At 32.6% G+C, this 17735-nt stretch overlaps 1 protein-coding gene across 3 annotated transcripts in view; it reads right to left on the bottom strand.

Annotated features, from left to right (window-relative positions):
- LOC135125382 (cytoplasmic polyadenylation element-binding protein 1) overlaps positions 1-17735 on the bottom strand; it is a 26874-nt gene extending 9139 nt beyond the window's left edge. Inside the window, exons 1-9 of one of the 3 annotated variants that reach the window (XM_064050923.1) lie at positions 17635-17735; positions 16910-17012; positions 8325-8443; positions 8090-8217; positions 6561-6696; positions 6343-6510; positions 6199-6295; positions 5823-6148; positions 5471-5764 (exon numbers count right to left, since the gene is read on the bottom strand). In XM_064050923.1, coding sequence (XP_063906993.1) covers positions 5471-5764; positions 5823-6148; positions 6199-6295; positions 6343-6510; positions 6561-6696; positions 8090-8217; positions 8325-8443; positions 16910-17012; positions 17635-17658 — 1395 coding nt within the window. In that variant the 5' untranslated portion in view covers positions 17659-17735. Of the gene's footprint in view, positions 1-5470; positions 5765-5822; positions 6149-6198; positions 6296-6342; positions 6511-6560; positions 6697-8089; positions 8218-8324; positions 8444-16909; positions 17013-17064; positions 17121-17634 lie in introns of those variants that run through there. The other 2 variants (XM_064050922.1, XM_064050924.1) reach the window with 2 other exon arrangements.

Raw genomic sequence — 17735 nt, 5'->3', positions numbered from 1 at the left:
AAATCTAAAAGTCGAAAAACAGAGAAATTGAAAAATAGGAAAATTAAAGAATTGAAAAAGAGGAAAATGGAAGTTGAAAAATCGTCAAATCGAAAATTTACAAAATTCAAAATAAAAAACTGAAAAATCGAGAAATCAAGAAGTGGAAAAATACAAGAATCAAAAAATCGAAAAATCTAAAAGCCGAAAAATCGAGAAATCGAAGTCGAAAAATAGAAAAACCAATTAATCGAGAAATTTTAAAATTAAAACTTTAGGAACGCCAAAAACTGAAAAATAGAAACATTGAAAAACTGAAAAATCTGAGGAATCTAAAAATCTAAAATTTAAAAAATTGCAAAAAATAAAAATCGAAAAGTTGAAAAATTGAAGATTCCAAATATTGAAAAATCGGAAAACTGGAATATCGGAAAATTAGAAAACCTAGAAATCGAACTGCTGAAAAATCGAAAACCTTTAAAATCGATTGGTGGAGGAATCGAAATATGGAAGTGCCAAAAATTCAAAAATAGAAAAATTGAAGAATTGAAAAAGGGAGGGAATTGAAAAACTGAAAAACCGAGGAATCGAAAAATGGAGTAATCGGAAAATCAAAAAATCGGGAAATTGAAAAATCGTCAAGGCGAAAAATTGAAAAACCGAAAATTTAAAATTGAAAAATCGAGAACTCAAAACGTCGCAAAATCCGAAAATCTAAAAGCCAAAAAAATAGAGAAATCGAAAATCTAAAAAATCGAAAAATCAATTAATCGATTTTTTTATTTTAAATTATTAAATAAATAAATAAATAAATAAATAATCGAAAAATCTACAAATAAAAAACCGAAAAATAACATCAAAAAATTAAAAAATCCATAAATTGAAAACTCCAGTAATCGAAAAATAGAAAAATTGACAAATCGAAAAACCGAAAATTTTAAAAATTGAAAAATCAGAAAGCTGAAAATTCAAACACTGAAGAATTGTAGAACTGGAAAATTGAGAAATCGAGAAGTCAAAAAATGAAAAAATCTAATCTAAAAGTCGAAAAAACGAGAACTGGAAAAGTTGAAAAATCGAGAAATCAAGAAGTCGAAAAATCCAGAAATGGAAAAATTAAAACATCAGAAAATCTAAAAGCCGAAAAGCGAGAAATCTAAAATATTGAAATGCCAAAAATTGAAAAATAGAATAATCGAAAAACTGAAAAATCGAGAAATCAAGAAGTCGAAAAATCGAAAAGCTAAAAAATCGAAAAATCAATTAATCGAAAAATCTAAAAATAAAAAATCGAAATTTTTTTATTGAAAAATTCAAAACTCGTAGAATTGATGAACTGAAAAACCGAAAAATCGAAACATTGATAGTAGAAGAAGTAAACAATCGAAATATTGAAATGATCCCAAAACTGAAATATCGAAAAATTGAAAAAATGGAAAAAATTAAAGAATCGAAAAACTGAAAAATCGAGAAATCGAAAAGCCGAAGAATCGAAAATTTAAAGAAATGAAGAAATCGATAAATCGTAGATTCGAAATAGTGAAAAAATCCAAAACTGATGTATCGAAAGAGTGAAAAATGGAAGAATAATTGAAAAACTGAAAAATCGAAACATTGAAAACTCGAGAAATGGGAAAATGGAAAACTCAATTAATTGAGAAATTGAGAAATCAAAAGCCGAAAATTCAAAAACATCAGAAATTGAAAAATCGAAAAATCAAAAATTTTAAAAACCGAAAAATTGAAATCTCGACGCCCTGGAAAATCAAAATATTGAAAAATTCTAAAACTGAAATATAGAAAACTTGAAAAGTAGGAAAAAAATTGAAGAATCGAAAAAATAAAAAACTCTGAAAATTGAAACATGAAAAATTGAAAAATTGAAAAATCGAAAAATTAAAACCTTGAAAAATTGAAATGTGTATTCAAAAAATCCCAAAACTGAAATATCGAAAAATTCAAAAATATTTAGAAGAAAAACTGAAGAAACGAAACATCGAAATTTTCAAAAACTGAAGCATGGAAAAGCCGAAAAATTGAGAAATCGAAATAGCCTAAAATCGAAAGATCGAAAAATTAAAAATTGAGAAATTTAAAATAAAAAAATCCATAAATCGAAAAATCGAGAAATTTAACAATAAAAAAATCGAAAGATCGAAATATCGATAAATCGACAAAATTGAAAAACTGAAAAACTGAAAAATCGAAAATCGAAAGATCGAGGAATCGAAAAATCAAAAAAATGAAAAATCGAAATTCTACAAACGTTTTAAAAATTGAAAAATTCAAATATCGAAAAGTGGAAAAATCGAGAAATTGGAACATCAAAAAATCGAAATATCGAGAAATCGAAAATGCAGAATTTGAAAAATTCCAAAACTGAAATGACAACTTGGGAAATCGAAAAATTAAAAAATCTGAAAATTGAAACATCGAAAAATTGAGAATTGAAGTCGAAAAATCGAAACACTAGATTTCTAAAAATATCAAGATATCTCCAAAAAAGGTCTCGAGGTTGGCCACTGATTTTTTTTTTATTTTAATTAAAATGCTTCTCCCGGGAATTTTTTTAAATCAAGTCCGAGATTTTTTAAAATTCGTTTTATTAAAATACCAAGAAACTTTACAATATCAAAAAAAAAACTCGCAGACTTCCAAGGTCTTTTTCGATTTATTTTTTCAAATGAAATTCCACCAAGATTCTTTCAATTTTTTTTTTTTTCAAAAACAAAATACCAGATGTCCCCAAAAGCCGTTTACACCATTAAAAAAAGACACTAGAGACCCATGAAACTTTTAATTTTTATTTTTTTAATTAACTTTAATTATATCCTGAGGTCTCTTTTTTAAAAAACTGAAAAATCAAAATATCAAGAAATCGAATAGTGGAAAAATTGAATTATCAGAATATCGATAAATCGAGAAATTGAAAAGCCCAAAAATTGAAATACGAGTTAAAAAATCGAAAAATCGGACAATTGAAACACGTCGAAAAATTGTAAAATCCAGAAATTGAAAAGTTACCAAAATTGAAAAATTGAGAATCGAAAACTTGAAAAACCTAGAAATCTAAAAATCGAAAAGTTGAAAAATTTTAAAAGCCAAACATTTAAAATTTCAAAATTTTAAAAATCGAGAAATTGAAACGCCAAAAAGTCGAAAAATAGAAAAATCGAGAAATTGAAAAACCGAAAAACAGAAAAATCGAAAACTTGAAAAATCGGAAAGCTGAAAAATCTAAAATCGGAAGATCGCGGAATCGAAAAATTAAAAAAATAAAAAATCGAAATACCGAGAAATCGAAAATCCAGAATTTGAAAAATTCCAAAACTGAAATGACGAAAACTTGGGAAATCGAAAAACTGAAAAATCGGAAATTTAAAAATTGAAAAATCGAGAAACTGGACAACTAAAAAATCGAAAAATCGAAATCTCTATAAATGGAGAAATGGGAAAATTGGAAAACCGAAAAATTGAAAAATAAAAATATCGACGAACTGAAAAATTCAAATTTCGAAGAATCGAAATATTGAAAAATTCCAAAACTGAAATATCCAAAAATTCAAAAATATTTAGAAGAAAAACTGAAGAAATGAAACATCAAAATTTTCAAAAACTGAAGCATGGAAAAGCCGAAAAATTGGGAAATCGAAATAGCCTAAAATCGAAAGATCGAAAAATTAAAAATTGAGAAATTTAAAATAAAAAAATCCATAAAACTAAAAATTGAGAAATTTAACAATGAAAAAATCTAAAGATCGAAATATCGATAAATCGACAAAATTGAAAAACCGAAAAACTGAAAAGCCAAGAACCGAAAAGTCGAAAATCGAAAGATCGAGGAATCGAAAAATCAAAAAAATGAAAAATCGAAATTCTACAAACGTTTTAAAAATTGAAAAATTCAAATATCGAAAAGTGAGAGAAAAAATCGAGAAATTGGAACATAAAAAAATCGAAATATCGAGAAATCGAAAATGCAGAATTTGAAAAATTCCAAAACTGAAATGACAACTTGGGAAATCGAAAAATTAAAAAACCGTAAAACTTAAAAATCGAAAAATTGAAAAATAAAAAGATCGACGAACTGAAAAATTTTAAAATTAGTATATTGAAAAATTGAAAAATAGAAGAGATTTAAAAATTGAAGAATCGAAAAGTGGGAAAATCGATTTTTTTTTTAATTGAAAAATTCAGAACTCATAGAATTGATGAACTGAAAAACCGAAAAATCGAAACATTGATAGTAGAAGAAGTAAAAAATGGAAATATTGAAAACATCCCGAAACTGAAATATCGAAAAATTGAAAAATGGAAAAAATTAAAAAATCTAAAAACTGAAAAATCGAGAAATCGAAAAGCCGAAGAATCGAAAATTTAAAGAAATGAAGAAATCGATAAATCGTAGATTCGAAATAGTGAAAAAATCCAAAACTGATGTATCGAAAGAGTGAAAAATGGAAGAATAATTGAAAAACTGAAAAATCGAAACATTGAAAAATCGAGAAATGGGAAAATGAAAAAATCAATTAATTGAGAAATTGAGAAATAAAAATTTTAAAAACCGAAAAATTGAAATCTCGACGCACTGGAAAATCAAAATATTGAAAAATTCCAAAACTGAAATATAGAAAATTTGAAAAGTAGGAAAAAAAATTGAAGAATCGAAAAAATAAAAAACTCTGAAAATTGAAACACGAAAAATTGAGAAATTGAAAAGTCGAAAAATCGAAAAATTAAAACCCTGAAAAATCGATTAATTCAAAACATCCCAAAACTGAAATATCGAAAAATTGAAAATTTAAAGAAATTGAGATCCTAGAATTGAAATAGTGAAAAATCCCAAAACTAAAATATCGAAAACGCGAAAAAAGGAAAAATCGAAAAATCAGAAACCTGAAAAAACGAAAAATTGAATAATCATGAAACTGAAACATGGAAATATTGAGAAAATAAAAAACTCGGGAAGTTGGAAATTCAAAGAATCGAAAAATTGAAAAATCGAAAGCTGAAATAAAAACTAAAAAACCCAAAATTGAAATATCGATAGTTCAGGACTATGTTGCTTTTTAGCATTTATTCGACAAAATTGTAAGATGAGATCATCAATTCCTTTTTTTTAATTTTTATTTTCATTAAATTCTGAAAAAAGACACCCGACACTTTTTCAATTTTTTTTAACTCAACACTAGGGCTCCCAAGACTTTTTTTTTATTAAAACGCTAGGGGACTCCGAGATATTTTCCCGTACTTAAAAAAAGGCAGTGAGGCCCTCGAAAAACCTGAGGGTTTATCCAGAAAAAATTGAAGATGACGTCATTAAGTTCTTAAATAGTGTTAACATTAATCTTAACACAGTTACTAAATTAGTCAAACGTGAATATGAACATGAAGCGTCGACCATAAATGTGCCGCCTCTCCGAAAAACCAATCATACTACAAGCGCACCCTCAAACCATATCATAACAAAACACAACCAACACACGCCTACCTTTTTGCTGAATTTCGACGTTTTGATCTCTATAAAAGCGGCAGCTACGGCCTTCATGTACGACCTCGGATTATTGAAAGTAACTCTGCCGGATCCAATCGGATACTTGTACTTATCCGTGTCGATCCCCGTATAAACGACACCGTCAAACAGATCGTTCATGATTTTCGCCAGCCCTTCAGCGTTCAGCATCCCGTGGAGCGCCCCCACGAACACCGTCTTGTTCGGATCCAGCTTCTGCGTAGTCGATTTCGTGCAGTTGGAATCGTTGAGAATCCACGGGATGACTTGCACCTGCCAACCAAACACCCATTTAGTAACACACTGTCCCCGAAAAAAGCACCAGAGTCACCTCTTTGGCTTTCATGCGCTTCGAGCTGATCTTGTAGTACCAGTTTCCGGAATTGGCGTAGTCGTTAGTACAAGCTTGCAATAAAGCCTTAACGTTTTTTTCAGACTCGAAAATGATATAAACGTATCCTTTTGGTTGCGAAACTTGCTTTTCTTTCCCCGGCCATTCCACGCGTATGAGTCCAAATTGCTTGAACGCTTGTATCAGAGCTTGCTCGGAAATGTCCCAGGGTACGCCGCCCAGAAATACTTTACTGGAATAACCAGAAGGTTTCGTGGTGCGTGGGGGTAGGACACCGCTCCAGGTCCAAGTCGCTTCACAAACCGCTACAACAAAATTCAAAAAACAACTATAGACATTTCTTACGAATTCTTACATGCCGCGGACCGGTGAAAACGAGCCGCTCTGTCCAACTGCAACCCGTCGGCAACGTTAACCAAAGAAGCCCCAGAATTCCACTTGTCAAGAACGTGCTAAAAACACCACAATAACCCACAGACGTACAGTCGAGTCAACGTACCGAACTTCCGCGTGTGCAAGACGAGGGCAAAAGCGAGCCCAGGACTCCTGAAGGGTGCTGCAAGCACTTGAGGGCCTGGATTGCTTGTAAGCTGTGAAGGCTCGACAAATCTACCTCGTCTCTGAGAAAATTCCGGGCCAGGGTGTCGTTCAGAGACAAAGAGTTCTGCTGCAACAGCACGATTTGTTTTCTAGTTGGGGAAGATAAGCTTTGCTCACCAATATGACGGAGAGGTTTCCATCGACGTTTGAACAACTGCTGGCGTCTGATTCCGGCGAGTTCGAGCGAGAGCCGCTGCTGCTGAAGAGCGAACGCTCGAGGATACTGGGGCTGTTGCTGCCGCAGAAATCGCTACTGCAATGGTTAAGTAATTTAAACTCAGAGAACGAATTCACTAGGATTTTTTTGCATTGGATTAAATCTTTCACAGTTTTTCAAAAAACGGAGGTGTTTCACCATACTTCCATTATATATATATTAGGGTGATTCAAAAAAAAAAATATTTTTTTTTTCGTGCAAAGAGGTTCAAAAGTTTCTTTTCAACGTAAAAAAATACCAGTTAAAATTTGAGCTCTTAATATTAATATTAAGACCGTCCGCATCGCGTTTTTCTATTTCCCATAAGAATAACATGGGAAAATTTTTGTTTGCACCTTCTGATTTTTATTGCTAGCCCGTCGTGTGTCGTGAAAAAAATTCAATCACATATTTTTATAGAGAATTGAACGCTCTACAAAAAGTGTCTCCTATGATTGTGCGAGAAACCTGATAGTTGAAGAGTTATTTTAGGCTAAAGTTAAATTTATCCAAATTTTGACGTTTTTGATGCATTACAATAAATTTGATGGTCTTATTGGAATAAATCACCACAAAAATTTATACACATTTTAAATTTAGTTTTTTAAACAGTAATTGTTTATAATTTTATGCTATAATAAGGCCAGTAAAACTCTTTCCGAACATTTTCAGCATCAGTGGGTTAAAAAATCATAGTCAGGTTTCTCGCAAAATCATAGGAGACACTTTTTGTAGAGCGTTCAATTCTCTATAAAAATATGTGATTGAATTTTTTTCACGACACACGACGGGCTAGCAATAAAAATCAGAAGGTGCAAACAAAAATTTTCCCATGTTATTCTTATGGGAAATAGAAAAACGCGATGCGGACGGTCTTAATATTAATATTAAGAGCTCAACTTTTAACTGGTATTTTTTTACGTTGAAAAGAAACTTTTGAACCTCTTTGACACGAAAAAAAAAAATATATTTTTTTTTGAATCACCCTAATATATATATATAAAAAATACTGGGCTTTTTCAGTAGCTGTTTCAAATTAACTAGTAGTAGTTTAAATTTTACAAAAAAGCGAAAATCTTGATCAAAATTTTTCACCGCAGTCATCACTAAGGTTACAACATGTTTACAATTTTCCTTTTTCATACACTTCGTTACCAACTCGATTTAGAAAAAAAATCTGATAGTTCTCGCTAAACAATACGGGCGAATTTGACACGAAATAACATTAAATAATAACCCTAAAGACTGATATAAAATTAAAAAATTAAAAATTCAACAGACTAGTTAGACTATAGTCTGGATTTAAAGTTGTTTCTGCTTCGTTTGCATTTACAACAAAAACATGAAATTTCTCACCCCCTTTTGACCAAATTATTGAAAAAAAAAAATCGAGTAATGGGGCTCCGTTGCCCTTTTCTGCTCTCTCTCCCACTAATCAACCCATACATACCACGGTGAGGAGCTCGCCAGCGACTGGAACGAAGAACTGCCCAATGGTAAATTCAGCGGGTACTTGGGCATGCTGATGGGTGAGTAGGTCATAGGTGACGTCGGAAACTTCGATTCGTCAAAATTCAGCTGAAAGCACAAAAAACGCCAAAATAAACACGAAACCAGCACGTCAGTACGACTTAATTAACAACATTTCCCATTGTTAAGCACAAAAGAACGAATCGAAAAATTACCTGCAGATTTGTAGAATTGACAGGTGGCGTGGCGAGCCCATATGTCGCAGAATTCGCAAAATCCAACAAACCCCTCGGCGAATTCAAGCCAAATAAGTCACTTATAGACATCGTTTCACCTGACACAAACGGAACTTTATTTGCTTGAGAAATGACTCGTTAAAGCGATTTTTAATGCGTTTCAAACTTCAAAACAAGCAATCGGCAGCGACTTTTCTTCACTTGTCGAAAAAAGTGACGCGAAAAAGCGCGGCCAACTAATGGTAAAAAACGCAGCAAAAAGTTATCGGGTCGTTGTGGAATGTAAGAGGGATTGGGATTTTTGGGCAATTGTTGTTCTTCGTTTTTTGTTTTATTTTTTTACACGTTGCGATATGACAAAGTTGTTTAGTTGAGTGCTTTAATGCTTTAATGGAGTTTCGTAACAGAACTGGTGTAATTTATGTTTTCAGATTGGTAGTCATTGCAAAATTAATTGTTATATAAACAAATAAAACAAACGTTGAAGAATGAAAACTGTTCTTTGGACGCAAACGCGATTTATTTGGCAATGAATTTTGGGTGCTACTTTGGGTAATTTCACGTATTTTTGGGGGCGCAAGGTTGTCTTTAGCTTAAAATAATGTTAATAATAATTTTTTTATTGTGAAAATTTAAACTTCAAATGTTACATACAATCTGACATTTGTCGTGTCAACCATGACAAAATTCCCCAAAATTTTTAAATATGCCATTTTTTAAGGAAAAAAGGAACCTCTGAGATTCTTTCACATAAAAAAAGACATTAGGCACCCCCGCGATTATCCTTCAAAAAAAAAAAAACAAAAGCCCTTGAGATTCTTCCAAATTCTTAAAACAGAGTCACCAAGTGCCCCCGAGATTCTTCCGTTTGAGCTTCAAATGTTACGATCTGACATTTGTCGTACCAATCACGAAAAAAAATCCCCAAAGTTTAAAAAAATGCCAATTTTTATTTAAAAACGACGGCTGACGTCTCGTTTTTCAATTTTGGGATTCATGCTAAAAAAAATCACTAGAAGCCCCCCTGATTCTTTCGAACTAAAAAAAAAGACACCAGAGCCCCCCGGGATTCTTACATTCTTAAAAAAAAAGAAAAAATTTAAGCTTCGAATGTTGCAATCTGACATTTGTCATACCAATCCCCAAAATTAAAAAAAATGTCAATTTTCATTTAAAAATGACGTCTGACAACTTTGGGATCGATGCTAAAAAAAACTAGAAGTCCCCCAGGCTCTTTCGAATTAAAAAAAAAAGGAGACTAGGGGCCTTGGGATTCTTTGACATTCTTAAAAGAAAAAAAATAATACAAAGGGCACCCCGGTCCTCTTTTGTGATAAAAAAATATCACCAAAGGTCCCCGTGACTCTTTCACACTCATAAAAAAAAAAATGCCAATTTTCTTTTAAAAATGATGTCAAAAAAACACTAGAAACCCCCCAAATTCTTTCCAACTTTTAAAAAAAGGTACTAGGAGTCTCTGGTATTCATTAACATTCTTAAAAAAAAATAAAGGGCGGGTGGGCGGGGCTAGTATCTGCTAAGATAAAAGTGATTTTGGCAGATGAGATACCCTCTAAAAAAAGAGAGGGCGGGTGGGCGGGGCTAGTATCTGCTAAGATAAAAGTGATTTTGGCAGATGAGATACCTTCTAAGAAAAGAGAGGGTGGGTGGGCGGGGCAGGTACTCGTTAAGATAAGACTGATTCTGGCAAATGATAAGACTTATAAAAAAGCTCGATGTTGTAGACAAACATTGGCATTACTTATGTGTTATACTTGTTTTAATATACTGGGTGTCTGGAAAATGGCGAATAAACTCTCCGGTACGCTTTTAACAATAACTGGTGAGTTTGGGAAACAGTAAAAAAAATTCCTTCTCACATTTTGGTGGAGTTATAATGATTTTAAATTTGGTTCTTTTGTTACGTTTAACAACTAAATAAAACATTCATTTTCACAATAACTAGTAATAAAAGTTTTAGTTCTTATTTTAGTTGGTACTAGCCCCGCCCACCCGCCCTCTCTTTTCTTAGCGGGTATCTCATTTGTCAAAATCACTCTTATCTTAGCAGCTATTACCCCCCGATTGGTTATTGTCCTAAAAAAATCAAAGGTGGATTACAATCACCATCGTTACTAAGAAATCAGAAAGTAGTCGGAGGTATTCACAAAAATTCAAATTTTTTATTTTTTTTGAGGATTTCCGAAACCCCTAAGTTAAGAAGAGTTAATCCGCCATTTTCCAGATACCCGGTATAAAGGTTATCATAAATAAATATCCTGAAAATTATTTTTTTCATTAGTAGAAACCGTAAGACAATAAATTGAAAAAATAAACTTTCAATTTTTTGACGCAAAATGATTTTGTTTTGATTTCTAATCAAACTTAACCTAAATCTTCAACACAAAGAAAACCGTTTACACGTCGCTGAATTAATCATTTTATGTTTCACCATCTATCAACTACCTGCGTATACTCAAGCAATGTTAATAGCACACATTTATTTATTTTTTAAGAAATCATCACATCAAATATTTCATACATAACCTCAATCTTCTTTTTGAACCTTGGTTGCAAAAGTTGAACTTTACTCCCTCTAAACAAGTCGACAATTGCATGCTTCATGGCGATTAGTGAAAAAAAAAAAAACTAAAACCCCCGGACTCTTTCGAAATTAAAGAAAAACAACACCAAGAGCCTCCAGTATTCTTTAAAATTCTAAAAAAAAAAAAAACAGAAGGGATCCCTGACATTCTTTCGCATTAAAAAAACAACACTGAAGGGTCCAGATCTAATTCGTCTTAAAAAAAATGCACTAGGGGCCTCCGCGTTTCTTTCACATTCTTAAAAAAAAGACAAGGTTTGGCATAAAGGAAAAAACATTATTAGGAACCCCCGCAATTTTTTCGCTTTAAAAAATATCACTAGGGCCTTTGGATAATTTCCCGGATATTTGGAAACAGTATTATTGTCTTCATCTTTACACATTGTTAAACAAATGCTACAATCTGACATTTGTTGTACCAACCACGACAAAATTCTCCAAAATTAAAAAAAAATGCCAATTTTCATGTCTGACTTCTCGTTTTTTGAGTTTGAGACTCATGCAAAAACTATAATTGAGAGTGTTTCGAACTTAAAAAAAAGACACAAAAAAAACACCAAGATAGTCTTTCGCTTTAAAAAAATCTCGCTAGGGGCCCCCATGATTTTCCCGTTATAGTAAAAAACACAGTATCTGTAGCACAAAAAAAATGCATTTTCACATAATTAAACAAATAATAATTAATTAGTGTGAAAACTGAAACTTCAAATCTGACATGTGTCATACCAACCATAACAAAATTCTCCAAAATTAAAAAAAGCCAATTTTCTTTTAAAAATGATGTCAAAAAAAAAACTAGAAACCCCCCAAATTCTTTCCAACTTTTAAAAAAAGGTACTAGGAGCCTCCGCTATTCATTAACATTCTTAAAAAAATACAGAAAGGAACCATGACATTCCTTTGGATAAGAAAAAACAGAGTACTTCCTAAAATATGAGTGATTTGGAAAATAACAAGCTCTAAGAAAATAAAGAGTTGGGGGTTGGGCTACTACTTGCTAAGATAAGACTGATTTTGGCAAATGATAAACAAATAAAGGGTGGGCTAGTCCTTCGTAAGATATGACTGATTTGGAAAATAACATATCCTCTGAGAAAATAAAGGGCGGGTGGGCGGGGCTAGTATCTCCTAAGATAAAAGTGATTTTGGCAGATGAGATGCCTTCTAAGAAAAGAGAGGGTGGGTGGGCGGGGCAGGTACTCGTTAAGATAAGACTGATTCTGGCAAATGGTAAGACTTATAAAAAAGCTCGATGTTGTAGACAAACATTGGCATTACTTATGTGTTATATTTGTTTTAATATACTGGGTGTCTGGAAAATGGCGAATAAACTCTCCGGTACGCTTTTAAGAATAACTGGTGAGTTTGGGAAACAGTAAAAAAAAATCCTTCTCACATTTTGGTGGAGTTATAATGATTTTAAATTTGGTTCTTTTGCTACGTTTAACAACTAAACAACACATTCATTTTCACAATAACTAGTAATAAAACTTTTACTTCTTATTTTAGAAGGTGCTAGCCCCGCCCACACGCCCTCTCTTTTCTTAACGGGTATCTCATTTGCCAAAATCACTCTTATCTTAGCAGGTACTAGCCCCGCCCACCCACCCTCTCTTTTCTTAGCAGGTATCTCATTTGCCAAAATCAGTCTTATCTTAGCAGCTACTAGCCCCCCTGATTGGTTATTGTCCTAAAAAAAATCAAAGGTGGATTATAATCACCATCGTTACTAAGAAATCAGAAAGTAGTCGGAGGTATTCACAAAAATTCATTTTTTTTAATTTTTTTGAGGATTTCCGAAACCCCCAAAGTTAAAAAGAGTTAATCCGCCATTTTCCAGATATTCGGTATAAAGGTTATCATAAATAAATATCCGGGAAATTATTTTTTTCATTAGTAGAAACCGTAAGACAATAAATTGAAAAAATAAACCTTCAATTGTTTGACGCAAAATGATTTTGTTTCGATTTCTAATCAAACTTAACCTAAATCTCAACACAAAGAAAACCGTTTACACGTCGCTGAATTAATCATTTTATGTTTCACCATCTATCAACTACCTGCGTATACTCAAGCAATATGAATAGCACACATTTATTCATTTTTTAAGAAATCATCACATCAAATATTTCATACATAACCTCAATCTTCTTTTTGAACCTTGGTCGCAAAAGTTGAACTTTACTCCCTCTAAACAAGTCGACAATTGCATGCTTCATGGCGATTAGTGAAAAAAAAAACTAAAACTCCCGGACTCTTTCGAAATTAAAGAAAAAAAACACCAAGAGCCTCCAGTATTCTTTAATATCCTTTAAAAAAAAAAAACAGAAGGGATCCCTGACATTCTTTCGCATTAAAAAAACAACACTGAAGGGTCCAGATCTAATTCGTCTTAAAAAAAATGTCACTAGGGGCCTCCGCGTTTCTTTCACGTTGTTAAAAAAAAGACAAGGTTTGGCATAAAGGAAAAAACATTATTAGGAACCCCCGCAATTTTTTCGCATTAAAAAATGTCACTAGGGCGTTTGGATAATTTCCCGGATTTTTGGAAACAGTTATATTATTGTCTTCATCTTTAGACATTGTTAATAGTAATTAATTAATGTGAAAATTTAAATTTCAAATGCTACAATCTGACATTTTTTGTACCAACCACGACAAAATTCCCCAAAATTAAAAAAAAAAAATGCCAATTTTCATGTCTGACTTCTCGTTTTTTGAGTTTGAGGCTCATGCAAAAACAATAATTGAGAGTGTTTCGAACTTAAAAAAAAGAGACACAAAAAAAACACGAAGATATTCTTTTGCTTTAAAAAAATCTCGCTAGGGGCCCCACGATTTTCCTGTTAACGTAAAAAAAACACAGTAGGTTTAGCAAAAAAAAAAATGCATTTTCACATAATTAAATAAATAATAATCAATTAGTGTGAAAACTGAAACTTTGAATCTGACATGTGTCATACCAACCACAACAAAATTCTCCAAAATAAAAAAAAAGCCGATTTTCTTTTAAAAATGACGTCAAAAAAACACTAGAAACCCCCCAAATTCTTTCCAACTTTTAAAAAAAGGCACTAGGAGCCTCCGGTATTCTTTAACATTCTTAAAAAAATACAGAAGCGAACCATGACATTCTTTTGGATTAAAAAAAAACAGAGTACTTCCTAAAATATGAGTGATTTGGAAAACAACATAAGCTCTAAGAAAATAAAGGGTTGGGGGTGGGGATACTACTTGCTAAGATAAGACTGATTTTGGCAAATGATATACTCTCTGAAAAAATAAAGGGCGGGTGGGCGGCACTAGTGCTTCGTAAGATATGACTGATTTGGAAAATAACATATCCTCTAAGAAAATAAAAGGTGGGTGGGCGGTTCTAGTATTTGTTAAAATAAAAGTGATTTTGGCAGATGAGATACTCTCTAAGAAAAGATAAGGTGGGTGGGCGGGGCTAGTACCTGCTAAGATAAGGCTCTTTTTGGTAAATGACATACCTTCTAAAAAAAGACAGAGCGGGTGGGCGGGGCTAGTATCTGCTAAGATAAAAGTGATTTTGGCAGATGAGATACCTTCTAAGAAAAGAGAGGGTGGGTGGGCGGGGCAGGTACTCGTTAAGATAAGACTGATTCTGGCTAATGATAAGACTTATAAAAAAGCTCGATGTTGTAGACAAACATTGGCATTACTTATGTGTTAATATTTGTTTTAATATACTGGGTGTCTGGAAAATGGCGAATAAACTCTCCGGTACGTTTTTAACAATAACTGGTGAGTTTGGAAAACAGTAAAAAAAATTCCTTCTCACATTTTGGTGGAGTTATAATGATTTTAAATTTGGTTCTTTTGCTACGTTTAACAACTAAACAACATTCATTTTCACAATAACTAGTAATACAAGTTTTAGTTCTTATTTTAGCAGGTACTAGCCCCGCCCACCCGCCCTCTCTTTTCTTAGCGGGTATCTCATTTGCCAAAATCACTCTTATCTTAGCAGGTACTAGCCCCCCCCCCCCTTTTTTCTTAGAGAGTATCTCATTTGTCAAAATCACTCTTATCTTAGCAGCTACTAGCCCCCCTGATTGGTTATTGTCCTAAAAAAATCAAAGGTGGATTACAATCACCATCGTTACTAAGAAATCAGAAAGTAGCCGGAGGTATTCACAAAAATTCAATTTTTTTATTTTTTTGAGGATTTCTGAAACCCCTAAGTTAAGAAGAGTTAATCCGCCATTTTCCAGATACCCGGTATAAAGGTTATCATAAATAAATATCCGGAAAATTATTTTTTTCATTAGTAGAAACCGTAAGACAATAAATTGAAAAAATAAACCTTCAATTTTTTGACGCAAATTGATTTTATTTTGATTTCTAATCAAACTTTACCTAAATCTTCAACACAAAGAAAACCGTTTACACGTCGCTGAATTAATCATTTTATGTTTCACCATCCATCAACCACCTGCGTATACCCAAGCAATGTTAATAGCACACATCTATTCATTTTTTAAGAAATCATCACATCAAATTTTTCATACATAACCTCAATCTTCTTTTTGAACCTTGGTCGCAAAAGTTGAACTTTACTCCCTCTAAACAAGTCGACAATTGCATGTTTCATGGCGATTAGTGAAAAAAAAAAACTAAAACCCCCGGACTCTTTCGAAATTAAAGAAAAACAACACCAAGAGCCTCCACTATTCTTTAAAATTCTTAAAAAAAAAAACAGAAAAAAATGTCAAATTTTCATTCAAAAATGATGTCTGACGTCTCGTTTCTCAATTTTGGGATTCATGCCTAAAAAAGACAAGCTCCCCAGACACTATTTGGCATAAAAAAAATATACCATATACTAGGTGCCCCAGAGATTTTTTCATATTAAAAGAATTGCCCTAGGGTCTTTGGATAATTTCTCGTATTTCGGGAGGCCTAATATTATGGTCTTCAATTCACACATTGTTAAGAACGAATTAATTCATGTAAAAATTTGAGCTTCAAAATGTTAACAATTTGACATTTGTCGTACCAACCATGACAAAATTCCCCAAAGTTTAAAAAAATGCCAATTTTTATTTAAAAACGACGGCTGACGTCTCGTTTTTCAATTTTGGGATTCATGCTAAAAAAAATCACTAGAACCACCCCAGATTCTTTCGAATTAAAAAAAAAGACACCAGAGCCCCCGGGATTCTCACATTCTTAAAAAAAAAGAAAAAATTTAAGCTTCAAATGTTACAATCTCCCATTTGTCATACCAATCCCCAAAGTTTAAAAAAAATGTCAATTTTCATTTAAAAATGACGGACTCGTTCGAAATTAAAGAAAAACAACACCAAGAGCCTCCAGTATTCCTTAATATTCTTAAAAAAAAAACAGAAGGGATCCCTGACATTCTTTCGCATTAAAAAACAACACTGAAGGGTCCAGATTTAATTCGTCTTAAAAAAAAGTCACTAGGGACAAGGTTTTGCATAAAGGGAAAAAGGTAATTAATGTAAAAATTTAAACTTCAAACGTCACAATCTGACATTTTTCGTACTAATCACGACAAAATTCCCCAAAATTAAAAAAAAATGACAATTCTTATTTAAAAATGACGCCTGTTTAACTTAAAATCCTATAATATGGCATTTATTATACCAATACATACTTATTTCGCAGTCCGTACAAAAGAATCTCCCCAGATTCCTTACTCATTTAAAAAAGACACTCGGGGCCCGTGTAAGAGCGGCGACTTTTTTGGCAATTTAGTAAAATTTTCTATTACGAATTCGTAATACATATATTTAAAACAAATCTATTTTACTGATAGATGAGAATCTTCACACGCACGTTTGTTTTACGTCGAAAACATACTAAAAACTCACGTTTCTTTTGCGCCGGAAATACGCGTATTTACAATGTGACGTAAAATGAACGCAATGTTTCGGTTTTTTCGTCGACACATTAAAAATTCGCTTACTGTGTGTTTGCAACAATATGTCGTGCTGGTCCAGAAGCGAATTAATCGAATGCCTCTGCAAAATATCGCTGGCCAAAACTGAGTCATCTGCGGGTGGCGATACCTGAAAATAATAAACAACATTGCACAACCGGCGCCTCTGACCACTCACTCACCGCTGAATAAACGTCTCCTCGAACTCCAACTCCGACTAACATAATTCCGAATAATGATAAAAGTCGCTGGATGCATAGCAAATAGTTGGTCGTAAAATTGAAATAATTGCATCCACCACAAATCACTTGACAGGGTCAATATGATGTTGTACAGTTGCCAAAATGGGGCTATTACCATAAACAGCCAATGTATGTGATGTCTAATTGTCACAATCCTGCCCCACATTTTTTTAATTAAAGTCGAAAAACAGTAAAACTAACTGTTCATGATCAATTAACCCATCATTAATAATTATTAGTTATGTTATTAGAAACGTTCTGATAAATTTTCAACTAAATAGGTAACAACCTCTTATTGTATTACCGCCACTTACATCAGCCGTGTCGAAATCGGAATAATTTTTCATGGTTTAATTTTTTAATTAGTGCACACTTGGCGAAACATCTTACATAAAATTGAAATAAAGATGGTAAAAATGAAAGTCCGGCGAAATAAGTCGTGTTTAGCGGCCGTAACACCACATACGTAGAAATCGGAAAACGTATTTAACCTAATAACAATAAGAGTACCTGATTTTTCTGGAGACCTGGCATTCTTCGTTTAAATAATCATCACTCGAACACCACAACACCCGATGGCACGTGCTATCACTTTTGTCGGACTGTTTTTT

This window comes from Zophobas morio, unplaced genomic scaffold (genome assembly GCF_036711695.1).
Source record: "Zophobas morio isolate AGI-343-1 ecotype UQ-CSIRO unplaced genomic scaffold, CSIRO_AGI_Zmor_V1 ptg000008l, whole genome shotgun sequence".
Classification (NCBI taxonomy): domain Eukaryota; kingdom Metazoa; phylum Arthropoda; class Insecta; order Coleoptera; family Tenebrionidae; genus Zophobas; species Zophobas morio.
Note: the sequence above shows the minus strand (reverse complement) of the source record. Positions and strands in the feature narration are given on the sequence as shown.